The sequence below is a fragment of the Gorilla gorilla genome, chromosome 21 (assembly GCF_029281585.2).
Source record: "Gorilla gorilla gorilla isolate KB3781 chromosome 21, NHGRI_mGorGor1-v2.1_pri, whole genome shotgun sequence".
Lineage (NCBI taxonomy): Eukaryota > Metazoa > Chordata > Mammalia > Primates > Hominidae > Gorilla > Gorilla gorilla.
Window position 1 is genome coordinate 50,742,553 of NC_073245.2, and position 13,948 is coordinate 50,756,500.

The 13,948-nt window shown below is 40.0% G+C and overlaps 1 protein-coding gene across 4 annotated transcripts in view; it reads left to right on the forward strand.

Moving 5' to 3' along the window:
* Positions 1–13,948, forward strand: part of RALGAPB (Ral GTPase activating protein non-catalytic subunit beta) — a 105,964-nt gene that overhangs the window by 58,311 nt on the left and 33,705 nt on the right. For 2 of the 4 annotated variants that reach the window (XM_055373230.2, XM_019017374.4), the window contains exons 15-18: positions 1,417–1,546; positions 3,777–3,898; positions 8,457–8,639; positions 9,713–9,864. In XM_055373230.2, coding sequence (XP_055229205.2) covers positions 1,417–1,546; positions 3,777–3,898; positions 8,457–8,639; positions 9,713–9,864 — 587 coding nt within the window. Of the gene's footprint in view, positions 1–1,416; positions 1,547–3,764; positions 3,899–8,456; positions 8,640–9,712; positions 9,865–13,948 lie in introns of all 4 variants that reach the window. The other 2 variants (XM_019017373.4, XM_004062139.5) reach the window with 1 other exon arrangement.

Sequence of the window (13,948 nt, forward strand, 5' to 3'; positions counted from 1 at the left end):
TGTGAATTTTAAAGGCCTTTGGTTTGTAAATCCTGCTCATTGGCTCAGAAGTTTTCTTTTTAAAAATAATGTATATTTTGAGGTTTGCTTTTCAGTGCCTCTTCAGCTGTACATCAGGTTCTCGAGATATTCCGTATGAGAGAAACTACAGCTAAATCCAGTCTTTATTCCTGAACAGTGTCTGCTTAAAACTGTCACTTGTTTCGCTGTGGTGGCAAACTTGGTTGAATAACCTAGGAAAAGCCCTAGCCAGCAAGCAACTAGTTTAACTTTTTCTTACCCATCAATTCTTTCTAACCCCTCTAGACCTAAGTTTGCAGGTCCCTCAAAGCACCAATGCTTCTAAATCAAAAATGCTTCTCAGAGACTTCCAGTGCTCTCTGCTTTGTCTTCAAGATATATCTTCCCTATACTTGGAGTATAGGCAAGAGAATGGAGGGGTTAATAGGGTATACTGGGGTAAGTTGGGTAGATGTAGTAAGCTGAGTAGATGTAGGATGGGTGATCAAATTATTATTACGGAAATTACATTCGTGTCTCAGTAGATGGTGAATAATAATTTACTGATCTGAATATAATGAACTGTGTTTATATGGGGGAAAAATGAGGGAAGTCTAACAGGTTTATTAGCCCCTATACATACGGGAGTTAAAATTAACCCTAGTATTTTACTGTTTGTGTTTTCTGATATAACTGTATTTGAAAGTTGCCGTTTGTTTATTCATGCCTTTTTGTTTTTTGTTTTGTTTTGTTTTGTTTTTGAGACAGAGTCTTGCTCTGACTCCCAGGCTGGAGTGCAGTGGTGCAATCTCTGCTCGCTGCAAACTCCGCCTCCCAGGTTCCCGCCATTCTCCTGCCTCAGCCTCCCGAGTAGCTGGGACTACAGGTGCCTGCCACCGCGCCCGGCTAATTTTTTTGTATTTTTTAATAGAGATGGGGTTTCACTGTGTTAGCCAGGATGGTCTCGATCTCCTGACCTCGTGATCCACCTGCCTTGGCCTCCCAAAGTGCCAGGATTACAGGTGTGAGCCAGTGCACCTGGCGTTATTCATGCTTTTTAAGCTTATATTTCTGTTCTGAGGTTTTACTTGGGAGGCACTAGGGTATTCTTTTTAAGGACCTGGAATCTAGTGAAGTCTAGTAAAGATGAAAAAGCTGGGCCAGCCCTTTGTAAATAGTGGCAAAGAAGACCCCAGTATGGGCACTTGTAGTAGTCAAATCCTTCATACCCTCCAGTAGATGTGTGTGTGTAAAAATACCACAGTGGTTTTAATCCCTTGTCAATTTCTGTTACTGTCAGTTTGTACTATTCAGTTGGCACGTTCTGCTTTATCAACATGGTTTTTAATGATTGACCTTTATTTATGCTTGTAAACTGTGATGTAATCCTCACTTGATTCATTTTCATTTGACTAGGGTGGTGGAGAAAATAACCTGAAGAGTCATAGTCGCACCAATAGTGGTATTAGTTCAGCAAGTGGTGGAAGCACGGAGCCCACGACTCCCGATAGTGAGAGACCTGCTCAAGCTCTCTTAAGAGATTATGGTTAGTCGTGTTTCTTTTGAAATTCAAAGTTTAATTGAATGACTTTAATGCTTACATTTATAAAACAACATTAAAAATTTTAATGTTCATGTTTTTTATGTACTTAAGTATAATAGAGAGGATGTCAGTCTTAAGAAGCTAAGAAAAAACAAATCTTTTTAATTTAGCTGTATAGCTTTTGGGTAGTATATTAGATTTGGGGTAGTATATTAGGTTGTATAATTGATAGTAATGGGTGATCAGTAAACATTTCTGAATTCTCTACTATGTGTGGTGGTAGAGAACCAAATAAGATGTGGGCTCTGCCTCAGAGCTCACAGTGTAGTGGCAGAGATGTCCAATAAGCCAGTTATTGCAGTGTGGCAAGGAGGGTGATGGGGGATGGATTAGATAGCAGCCCAGAGGAGAGCATGTCTTCATGTTAAAACCTGTGTACCCCCTACTATAGCTCACTAGATTCTTTAGCCCTGAAACATTTTTATTTTCTGCCCTGCCAACTATAACATTTGCCAGCCAAGCATCCTATACAAGGTTGTCCCCTACCTTGGGCAGTTGTTTTATGGATTCTGTGAGTTTGTGGGTACCTTTATGTTTTTCTACACAAGTACTAACAGTGTATTAAATCTGTGAGCACTTATCCAGCTAGATTGGAGTGATACCTAGATTCTTAGATGTGAGTTTAATCTTTTAATCATCTGGAGAGTTCATGAGCCATGTTCATGAGGTTCATGAGGCATGTCATGAGCCATGTTCATGAGTTCATGAATTCATGAGGCATGTTTCTATGGTTTAAGTTTGCAACAAGTATCCTTGAACATGTCAGATATACATAAAGCCATTATGTGGATATTTGACACATTTAAATATTATATTCATGAAGAAGTTATTTAAATTATCTTATTCACTGTGTATGTAGATTTAGGTATTCTATAGGTTGAAAATTATTTTTCATGCTTTCTGAAACACGTTTAAGCTAAATAAATTTTTCAGTACTGGCTGGGCGCAGTGGCTCACGCCTGTAATCCCAGCACTTTGGGAGGCCAAGGTGGGCGGATCACCTGAGGTCAGGAGTTCGAGACCAGCCTGGCCAACGTGGTGAAACCCCATCTCTACTAAAAATACAAAAATTAGCTGGGGGTGGGGGTGGGTGCCTGTAATCCCAGTTACTCTGGAGGCCAAGGTAGGAGACTCTCTTGAACCTGGGAGGCAGAGGTTGCAGTGAGCCAAGATTGCGCCACTGTACTCCAGCCTGGGCAACAGAGTGAGACTCCATCTCAAAAAAAAAAAAAAAAAAAAACAGAAAACAAAAACAAAAAAAGAAATTTTTCATTACTGCATGTGTTCTAATATAAATGTTTTAAGTGATTATTGTTTGTTTCAGCATTTTGAGCTGGTGTTAGTGAGCTCTGCTTGTAATGTCGTAAAATATTTTTTACTAAGAAATCCTGATTTGTGTTAGTGTCGCATGAGTGTCTCTCTTTAATGATCATTCCTTTTTCTGTTGTCACTGCCCTCTTTCTGATAGGATCGACAGGTATAATGTCCCTAAAGCTTCCTTTATAAATTCAGTTTAATTTGTCCTTATTTAATTTTTCCTAATTTCCTATTAGCTAACTGGTGATTGCTTTTACATATAGATTGGAGCCCAAATAAAAATATGGTGGCTTGGTTATTTAATTTTTTTAGAAGTATTAAAGTAATCCTGGAGAATTAAATGTTAAAGTATGTTTGAAAAGGCATTGCATGTGAGTTTTGATGGCTTAAACCCTGTAAGTAATTTCAACAGATGCTTGCTTCAGAGTAATTCCTAGCATCTGAGGAGGCCGTAAAATTAGAACTTTCCTCTATAAAGTTTCAAGGAAATAATTGATAGCCTTTTCATCACTCTTTTTGAAAATGTAGCTCTCTATGAGTTGATAATTTAGAAACTTTAAATTACGTTGTTATGAAAATGACACTGAAACTGCCAAATCCCACGGTTGTGTGAAAGTGCGTGAACCGGGAACTAGAAGCTGCTCTGGTCTAGCACATGTGCCTGTGCACCGTGTAGTCGGGCTTGGCACTCAACCCAGTGGGGTGGGGAGCGTAGCACTGTGTGGGTGCCCGTCGTTCTCACTGTGGCTGCTGTGGTCTGTGCCTAGTGGATGCTGTGCTTCTCGTTACTAATGCTTAGTTGTTTTCCCTCCCTGTGGGATGTGGCATTGGGGTTATATCCTAGCTCTTAATACAGATTCAGCTGCTGGGCTCCTGATTCGCAGCATTCATCTCGTCACCCAGAGACTCAACTCCCAATGGCGCCAAGACATGAGCATATCACTGGCAGCTCTAGAGCTCCTCTCTGGCCTTGCAAAGGTGAGGAAGACAGTCCTTTTATTTTAACCCAACAGCCTTGGGCCTTGGCTGTTTTTTCTGTATCTCTTAACCCCTTGTGTGGGTATTTTAGTGTTGATCATGCTCAAACATAGTTTATATCCAAAGTGTACAAAATTGAGCCTCCAAGTGATATTCTATGAAATGAACTTTACTTTTTAAAAATAGGTTCAAAGAGTATGAATGAGGTTTTTACCGTTAAATTATAGGAAACATTTCAATACTTGCCATTTATTTATTTGCATATAATACTAGAATGCATATTGATTTTGTAAAAAATGATTATCCTAATGTATGCCATTTGGGATTACCTGTGGCTCTGCCATCCTCCATTATCAGAGATAAGTGAAAATTGGCTACACCTTTTTTTTTTTTTTTTTTGAGACAGAGTCTTGCTCTGTCGCCCAGTCTGTAGTGTAGTGGTGCAAACTCGTCGCACTGCAGCCTCCGCTTCCAAGCGATCCCCCTGCCTCAGCCTCCAACTAGCTGGGATTACAGGCATACGCCATCACAGCCAGCTAATTTTTGTGTTTTTAGTAGAGATGGGGTTTCACCATGTTGGCCAGGCTGATCTCGAACTTCTGACCTCAGGTGATCCACCCGCCTTGGCCTCCCAAAGTGCTAGGATTCCAGGTGTGAGCTACTGCACCTGGCCTTGGCTACACTTTTTAGATTTCTTTCCCAGCCGTTACTTCAGTTTTGTGGAAACTTAGAACTTGGTGGTCATTTGTGCTTCTCTAAGTGTATTCTTTTGAGATGAAATTTGTGTAATATAAAATTAGCCATTTAAAAGCAAACAATTCAGTGACTATTGGTACATTCACAATGTTGAGCAACTTCTACTTCTAGTTCCAAAATGTTTTTATCATCCCTAAAGGAAACCCCATACCCATGAAGCAGTTTTGCTTCAGTCTCCCCACCCCCTCCTGACAACCACCATTTCATCTCAATGGGTCTACCTATACTGGACATTTCATATAAATGGAATCATACAATGTGTGACCTTTTGTGTCTGGTTTCTTTCACTAAATGTAATGTTTTTGAGTTTCATTTATGTTGTAGAATGTGTCAGAACTGTATTCCCTTTTATGATTGGATAATATTTCATTGTGTGTATATACCCCAGTTTACCCATTTATCACTTGATGGACATTTGGGTTGTTTTAATCTCTAGGCTGTTGTCAGTAGTGCTGCTGTGAACATGTATGTACATGTATTTGTTTGAATACCAGTTTTCAGTTCTTTGGGTGTACACTAGGAGCAGAATTACTGGGTCATATGGTAACCCTATGTTTAACTTTTTGAGGAACTGCCAAACTGTTTTTCACAGTAACTGAATCATTTTACATTCCCAGTGTATGAGAGTTTCACTTTCTTTGCATTTTCTCTAACATCTAGGTGTTTTCTTGTCAGTAAGATGAGCAGGATTATCTTACATATAATATATAATTGAGGAAATACATAAAATATTTTGTGAACAAAGAGCTGATAACCAGGTGCTACTGTCTGGGATGATATGGTTCAAATCCTTATTTTTCAGTTATGGGAATAGTTGTCAGAGGCTGTGACTTACCTAAGCTGTAAGAAACAAAATAAGCAATAAAACCTAAGGTGTTCTTACCACCACTTAGAGCTTACCTCAAAGATCCTCCAGGATGGACATCATAACTTTGCGAGAAGCAGTTACTGGTACAGAAAATAAAAAACAGCCATTTGTGAGACATACAGGACCACACTGTCTTTGAGAGCAAGGTACTGTTTCCTGTGACCTTTAGTACACTCAGTAGTAAGCAATAATTAGTCCTAGACGGAGCACTGCTCTGGACCTGCCTAGCAATTCATAAAGGGCTAACACTACCTGATTTCATGATTTACTGTAAGGCTACAGTAACACAACAGCCTGGTATTGGCATAGGGGTGGACAAATTGATCGGTGGAAGAAAATAGTGTATCCATACTTAAGTGGTCATCTGATTTTTGACAAAGGTGCAAAGGTAATTCAAAGGAGAAAGGGTGGTCTTTTCAACCAGAGGTACTATAAAACAATTGGATAGTCATACACACAAAAAAAAGCCAAAAAATTTTGATTCATACCTTGCACTATGAACAAAAATTAACTCAAACTGGCTGGGCACGGTGACTCATGCCTATAATCCCAGCACTTTGGGAGGCTGAGGCAGGAAGAGACCAGTCTGGGCAACATAGTGAGACTTTGTCTCTATTACATAAAAATATATATATAAAACCTAAACAATAAAACTTCTAGAAGAAAACAGGAGAAAATCTTTGTGACCTTGGGATAGATTTCTTAGGTGTTACGCTAGAAGAACAAACTGATATGTTGGACTTCAAAATTTAAAACTGCTGTTCTTTAGTAAACACTGTTAAAAGAATGAGATGACAGATCACAGGCTGGGAGGAAATGTTTACAAAGCATATATTTGATGAAAGATTTGTATTCAGATTACATAAAGAACTCTCAGAACTCAATAATAGCCTTTCCTTTTGGTGGTGCACAGCAGCAATATGGTGGTGAACATTTCTAAGAAGAGGAAGTTTGATAGCATCTTCAGAAATAAACTGAGTGAATTCTTCACTCAGAAGCTTGCAGAAGGTGACTGCTCTGGAGCTGAGGTCCAAGTTATACCAACCAGGACAGATATCACTACCTTAGCCTCCAGGATGCAGAGTGTTCTTGGTGAAAAGAACCACCGGATCTGTGAATTGGCTGAGATAGTTCAGAAGAGGTTTGGCTTCCTTGAGGGCAGGGAAAGCTTTATGCTGAAAAGGTGGCCTAAAATAATTCTCTATGCCATTGCCCAGACAGAGTCTGTGCTGTAAACTACTATTAGGGTTTGCTGTGAGGAGAGCCTTCTGTAGTGTGCTGTGGTTCATTATGGAGAGTGGGGCAAGAGCTACGACGTCATGGTGTCAGGGAAACTCTAAGGACAGAGAACTGAATTCATGAACTTTTGTGTGTGATCTGATGATCCACAGCAGAGACCTTGTTAACTACTGCATTGATACTGCCATCCACCATGTGCTGCTAAGACAGGGTGTGCTGGGCATCAGAGTGAAGCTCAGGCATCCTGGGCCCAAGTGGTAAGATTGGCCTCAAGAATCCCCTGCCTGACCACATGAGCACTGTAGACCCTAAAGATGAGATACTATTCTCCATGCCCATCTCAGGACAGATGGTTAGGAAGCCATGCTCTACCCAGCCCCAACTGTGTAATAGGGTCTCCTTGGCAGCTGGATCTGGAGTCTGGATGTTGCCTTGTAAAGACCTTTAATAAAATCTTTTAAGACGACAAAATGCAACAGCAAAAGCCCTTAATAATACAACAAACAACCCAATTAAAAATTGGGCAAAAGATTTGAATAGATGTTTTATCAGAGATGATATACAGATGACAAATAAGCACATGAAAAAATACTCAATATCATTAATTATTAGGGAAATTCAATTAAAACCATGATGAGATACCACTGCAAATCTATTAGAATGGCTGAAATATAAAAGACTGGTCATACCAAATGTTGGTGAGGATGTGGAGGAACTATTGACGAGAATGTTAAATGGAACCACCATTTTGGAAAACAGCTTGGCTGTTCCTTAAAAAGGTAAGCATACACCTACATATGACCCAATAATTCCACTCCTAGGAGATAAGAGAACATTTATCGATATAAATACCTTGTACATGAATGTTTATAGCAGCTGTATTTATAATATCCAGAAGCTGGAAACAACCCAATGTCCATTAATAAGTAACTAGATAAATTGTGGTATATCCATGCAGTGGACTACTATTCAGCAATAGAAATGAATGAACAATTGATACACCCAAAAGTGTAGCTAAGTCTGAAAATAACTATGCTGAGTGAAAGAAACCAGACCAAGAAAAGTACATATTGTATGATCTTTATATGACTTTATTTAAACTCTAGAAAATGCAAGCTAATCTATCGTGACAGCAGATCAGCAGTTGCTTAGGGAGAGGGGCAAAGAGGAGTGGGAGGAAGGATTACAAAGGTGCATGAAGAGATTTGGAGGTGATAGATACATCCGCTGTTGATTGTGGTGATAGTTCACAGGTTCATACTTATGTCAGAATTGACCAGTTGTATACTTGAAATATTGGGCAATTTATGACAATTATGCCCTGAGCAGCTGCACAGAACTTTCTGCAGAGCCTAGTGCATCACTGTGAGGTTGGGTTAGGGGTTTAAAAATGTGCCCATGTTCTTTCAGTCTCTGGCAGTGATGAACAGGTATACCCAATGGGTTTGGGTTTTAGGGCATGAAAAACTATGCTAAAATGAAATACTGTTTGAGCACTTGAAAAATGCCACTATTTTTTGTGGAGTATTACAGTACATCTGAAATAATCTGTTCCTGTATATAAATAATATAAAAAAGCAAGGATTCCTGTAGTGTATGACACTGTCAAATAGGTCAAGCTTCAGTGCAAATGCTTTGAAATTGGTACAGTAATTCCTGGCTGATTGTTTTTGTTCTCCAAATGAATATGCTCAGGTAAAAGTGATGGTTGACTCAGGAGACCGGAAGCGAGCCATCAGTTCTGTGTGCACCTACATTGTGTATCAGTGTAGTCGGCCAGCTCCTTTACACTCCAGGGATCTGCACTCCATGATAGTGGCAGCTTTTCAGTGTCTCTGTGTCTGGCTGACAGAGCACCCTGATATGCTTGATGAAAAGGTGAGTTTATTTTATTTTAAACCATTAAGTAAAAACAAAAATGTATGCTAGCAAAATGCCTTTTGAAAGAGAATATCTAAATTTAAATACAGTATTGCACACTTTAAACTGAAAATACTTGTTAGATTACAGTGGAACACTTGTCCTTTTGGGTACAACTTGAAAACTGTCATTTTGCTTATATTTGGTTGCAAATTAACTCATAGAGAAATTGTTTAGAAAGATGAGACCTTGGCTAATTTATCTGAACTATCAAGATTGTTCTTTCTTGAAAGGATGGTAGCCTGGAGATAGCTAGTAGGCACTTTGGTCACCCTTCACCAAACAAAGAAGGGCAGATGATTGCCAGGCTGCAAACCTAGAGCACAGCTCATCTATAAAGGTTGCTTCTATCGAAAAATGTTACTTCATACTCATTGCTTCATTCTCAAGTGGATGCAGATAACTAGTCCATGTTCCCTACCATTGTTCTGTGTAATGTCTTCTTTATAGGGAAGCAGGTGTTATAAGGAATTCATAGTGCAAATCAAAGGAGAGATCTTTGGATATTTATAGAAACCTTTATGTAGTTTAAGGAATAATATTGTTGATTAAATCTTAGTCATTTTCATTATGGCTTCTGAAGTTGTAATACCAGAAATTACCTAAAAATGTCAATGACAAGATTTCCTTTGGATATTATGTCTTAAACCATCCCCCTCCTTTGATAGCTAAGTCCAGAGATGGTGTCTGTCTCTCTGTGGTTACACTATCCCAAGCTTAACTGAATTACTATTTAATCTCTTTGATTTGTGCTTTTGTGATTTACAGTCTTCAGTAATTTTATAAGAAAGTTGAATTGAATTTATTTAACACTCTTAACACCAAAATTTAGTTCTTTAACGAGAAATTGGGGGGTGGGGGTGTAAAGTTTATTATATTACTATGAAGTTAATATATATCCATTAAAGAAATTACCAAGAAACTGGAGCCCTTCCACCAAAACGCAACCACTGTTAGCATTTGGATGGATTTCCTTGTCTTCTCATGAGAAAGGTGTGTTCCAAAAATTGATCTGCCTTTCCTGCTTTTAGGACTGCCTTAAGGAAGTACTGGAGATTGTGGAACTGGGTATCTCAGGAAGTAAGTCCAGGAACAATGAGCAAGAGGTCAAGTACAAAGGAGATAAGGAGCCAAACCCTGCATCTATGAGGGTAAAGGATGCTGCTGAAGCCACCCTAACATGGTATGGAAGTGACCACACAGGGATTGTGCCTAGGAATTAGATGGGGTTAGCAGTGATCCATGTTGTTTCATTTCCTTCCTGATTGTTCAGCATTGCGTGATGCAGCCCCTTTAGAATACTTTTTCTCCAGAAATAAAATGGGAAGAAAATCTCTATTTTTTTTTCACGTGTTTTTTAGACCAAAAGAAACTAGGAACTTGGGGTTGAGAGTTTGAGTCCTTTTTCTATACCGTTTGATGTTAATTCAAGTAATACTGTGTTAGAGCTAGACTTACTGTACCCCCTCACTTTGATAGCTAAGTCCAGAGATGGTGTCTGTCTCTTTGTGGTTACACTGTTAGATCTGCTCTCCAGCTCAGTGGACTGTATTCTCTGCTATACCATTTATATTACATAGTATAGGTTCATTCAACCAAGATTTATGAACTCTCTTAACAACTGAGAATAGGATCTTAAAGATACGTCTGATTTAGTCACCACTACGTCTACCATCTTGTCTGGTAGGGAAGATAAAATATGAACACAAATAGCTATAGTATTAGGTGGAAAATAAGTGCTGCAAGAGAAGAGGTATAAATAAAATGCTGGGGAGTAGAAAGGAGAAAATGAATACTTCCAGATAAGGGGAAGTCAGAGTAACATTCTTAGGGAAAATGACACTGGACCTGACTCTGGGAGGATGGGTCAAGTTTGAGCTGCAAGCCAGAGTACAGGGTGGGTAAAAAGGCACCAAGACTGCTGTTTTGAGAATTTTGGTGTAGTAAAGTGGTAAAGACAGGGAGTTTGGTACCTTGAAAAAGAGTAGCAGAGAAAGTTGAGAGAGTTTTTGTTTGGCTTGTAAGTGAGCATACTGGAAAGAGGGAAGGAAGGCAGCTTAGCCACATTTGTGGACTGAATGGAACAGTTAGTGGAAATTAGGTGGAACCATAGTACACGTGGAAAGATGGGGCTTATGAAAGGATATGTGCAGATGAAGGCTCAGAAAATGTAAAAGCAGAAAGGAGGAGTGGCAAGTTAGTGTGGGCTGGGGCATCTTGGTCTTAGTAAAGTAGCAGGCAAAACCGCTTGAAAATTCGTGTGTAAGTCAGCCGTTACCAAGATCCCAGCATCTTCTGTGAGTTCAGTGGCCTGTTGCTTGCTTGGGACATGCACAATGAAGTTGGATTTGTTTCTATTCCTGTGGGCCTAAGTCATTCAGTGAATTTTTAGAAGAATGCTTTCTGTCATTTAGTCCTGCTCACTATGCAAATGCTGGACTTTCGGTGACTTGATGGAGGTTTGGCTAATAGCTAGAAAATTTTTAAAAAATGTGAATACAGCTACTGAAGCATGTGCTTATGCTGATGATGAATACTAGAAGTAATATAAGTTCAGAAAGAAGACCATGTGTGGGTCAGGGTACCCTTAAAAGTGTCATAGGGCTGGGCGCGGTGGCTGCACTTTGGGAGGCCGAGGCGGGCGGATCACAGGGTCAAGAGATCGAGACCTCCTGGCCAGCATGGTGAAACCCCGCCTCTACTAAAAATACAAAAATTAGCTGAGTGTGATGGTGCACACATGTAGTCCCAGCTACTCAGGAGGCTGAGGCAGGAGAATCGCTTGAACCCAGGACACGGAGGTTGCAGTGAGCCGAGATCACACCATCCTGGCGACAGAGTGAGATTCCATCTCAGAAAAAAAAAAGTGTCATAGAACTAAAACTTGATGCATGTCTTAAAGAGTAAGAAGGATATGGAGAGAAAGGAGGGGACATTTCTCACTAGAAACTCTTCATTATACAAAAATAAGCTTGCTCCATCCTAGCCTGGATGGGGTGTTCTTTGAGTGCATGGCTAGCAGTGAGGATTGGATATGTGCTCAGGGTAAGTAGAGTCTTGGGATGCTTCTTCTCAACCTCACCAGTAAGCTACATGGCTCATCTGTTTCGCTTCAGCTGTCTTGTCTCTGCTAGCAGCTCGGCAAATGGTATCTCCAGTTTTCAGTCTTAACTGTCATCATGAAACATGTCTCTAACCAGATTTCTCTGTTCTCTCACAATTGCTGCTTTATGTTAGTATCATTGCTGTTTGCCAGTTATGCAAACACAGAACTTTGGCTGTTTCTCTGATTTATCTTTCTGTCATGAGCCAGTGACTGAGTTAAACAGACTTTATTTTTGTAAAGTATTTCCTCCATCCCCTCCAACCTGGATAGCATCCTAGTCCAGGCCCTCCTCACTTCTTGCCCAGTTGCCCTATTTTCGATCTCTTAGCCCTTCTTGTTCATTTTGTATTCTATTGCAAAACTCATCATCCTTAAGCACAATTTTGATCCTGCTGCTTGAATGATTGAAAACCTTGAGTAGATCTGTTTCCTTCCTTGTTGTCTAAACTCCTCAATCTGGTTTTCAAGGGCGCCATCTGATCTTTTCCACCACTGCTTTGCAGCTTGTCTGTTTTGCCATTGTCAGGCCTGACAGAGCACTGTGGCTATGAACTGGCCATGCTTATACCTGCTTATGCTCTTCCCCTGGGTTTCAGGACCTCTTTTTTCTTCATTTGGCTACATCCTCCGCTGTTCAGTGCTTGTAGCAAATCTAGCTACCTCCATGGGGCCTTTGGTTATTCTGCTTCTGAAGATGACTCTTTTCTGTACTTCCGTGCTCATTCTGTCTGACGCTGCTGCACGGCATGGAATTTTATACTGTCATGATTGTACCTGGTTACATGTGATCCGTGCTAGTGTTGTCTCCCCAGTCTGGGGAGCACATTTACCTCTTTGCCAACACAGTGCTGAACACGTAGTAGAAAATTATGGAGTGCAGATTAGCTGGTTAGGTTTTTTTCCCTCTCTGTGTACGCTAATACAAATTCAGGATTAGGGCTCTTGGAAGTCATTTCAACAGTCCCTTTGCCCGTCACCTTTAAGACATGTGTACCAAGTTATTTAGCCTCTAATTTGGAGATTTTCTAACCCCCAGGGTTGCCCATTTCATTTTAATTGTTAAAAACTTGATACTTTACATTGAGCTAAAATCTCTCCCACTTCTATGCATTGGTTCTAATTCATACATTTGATTGTTAAATCCTTTTTGTCCAGGCAGTAGCAGTATCCAGAAGCAGTCTTCATGTTCTTTCTGGTTCATTTCTGCTATTACCTTCAGTTTTGTTTTTTTTTTAAATATTACAAAGATTCAAGTACCTTTATCATCCTGGTTATTCTCAACTGGCATAGATTTGACTATGAGCCTCTTACAGGTGGTTTACAGAGTATAATACTCTATTATTTTGTATTTTTTTCTTGAGACGGAGTCTCGCCCTGTCACCCAGGCTGGAGTGCAATGGCATGATCTTGACTCACTGCAACTGCCGCCTCCCAGAGTCAAACAATTCTCCTGCCTCAGCTTCCCGAGTACCTGGGACTACAGGCACGTGCCACCACACCCTGCTAATTTTTGTATTTTTAGTAGAGACGGAGTTTTGCCATGTTGGCCAAGCTGGTCTTGAACTCCTGACCTCAGGTGATCCATCCACCTCGGCCTCCCAAAGTGCTGGGATTACAGGCGTGAGCCACCATACGCAGCTGTATTTTTTTAAAGAAATAGAGATGAGGTTTCCTTGTGTTGCCCAGGCTGGTCTCAAACTCCTGAGCCTCAAGCAGACCTCCCGCCTCGGCCTCCCAAAGTACTGGGATTACAGGTGTGAGCCTTCTGCACCCAGCTGAGTACAGTATTCTAGATATGATTTGATGATCTTTAAACTCTATATAATACTACATTTTCATTAAAATGTACTCGGACTGCATTGCATTTTTGAGAACTTGATGATTTGCATTAAGTCAACTAAAATCCTTGAGTTTTTTTTCACACGTTTACCTTTCATGTGTTTTTCTCATCCTGACTTGTTTGGGAGTGTTTGAAAGTAATGCACAGAACTTTACATTTAAACCTGAAATTTCTTCATCTAAGATTTACCTCATTATTTTTAGTCTTTAAGATTCTTTTGGATCTCAACTCTTTCTATGGTATATTATCTCTGCAGCTCAGCTTTTGGTCAACTGGACATTTAATGAGCATATCCTGTGTGTTCTAAATACCTTGATAAAA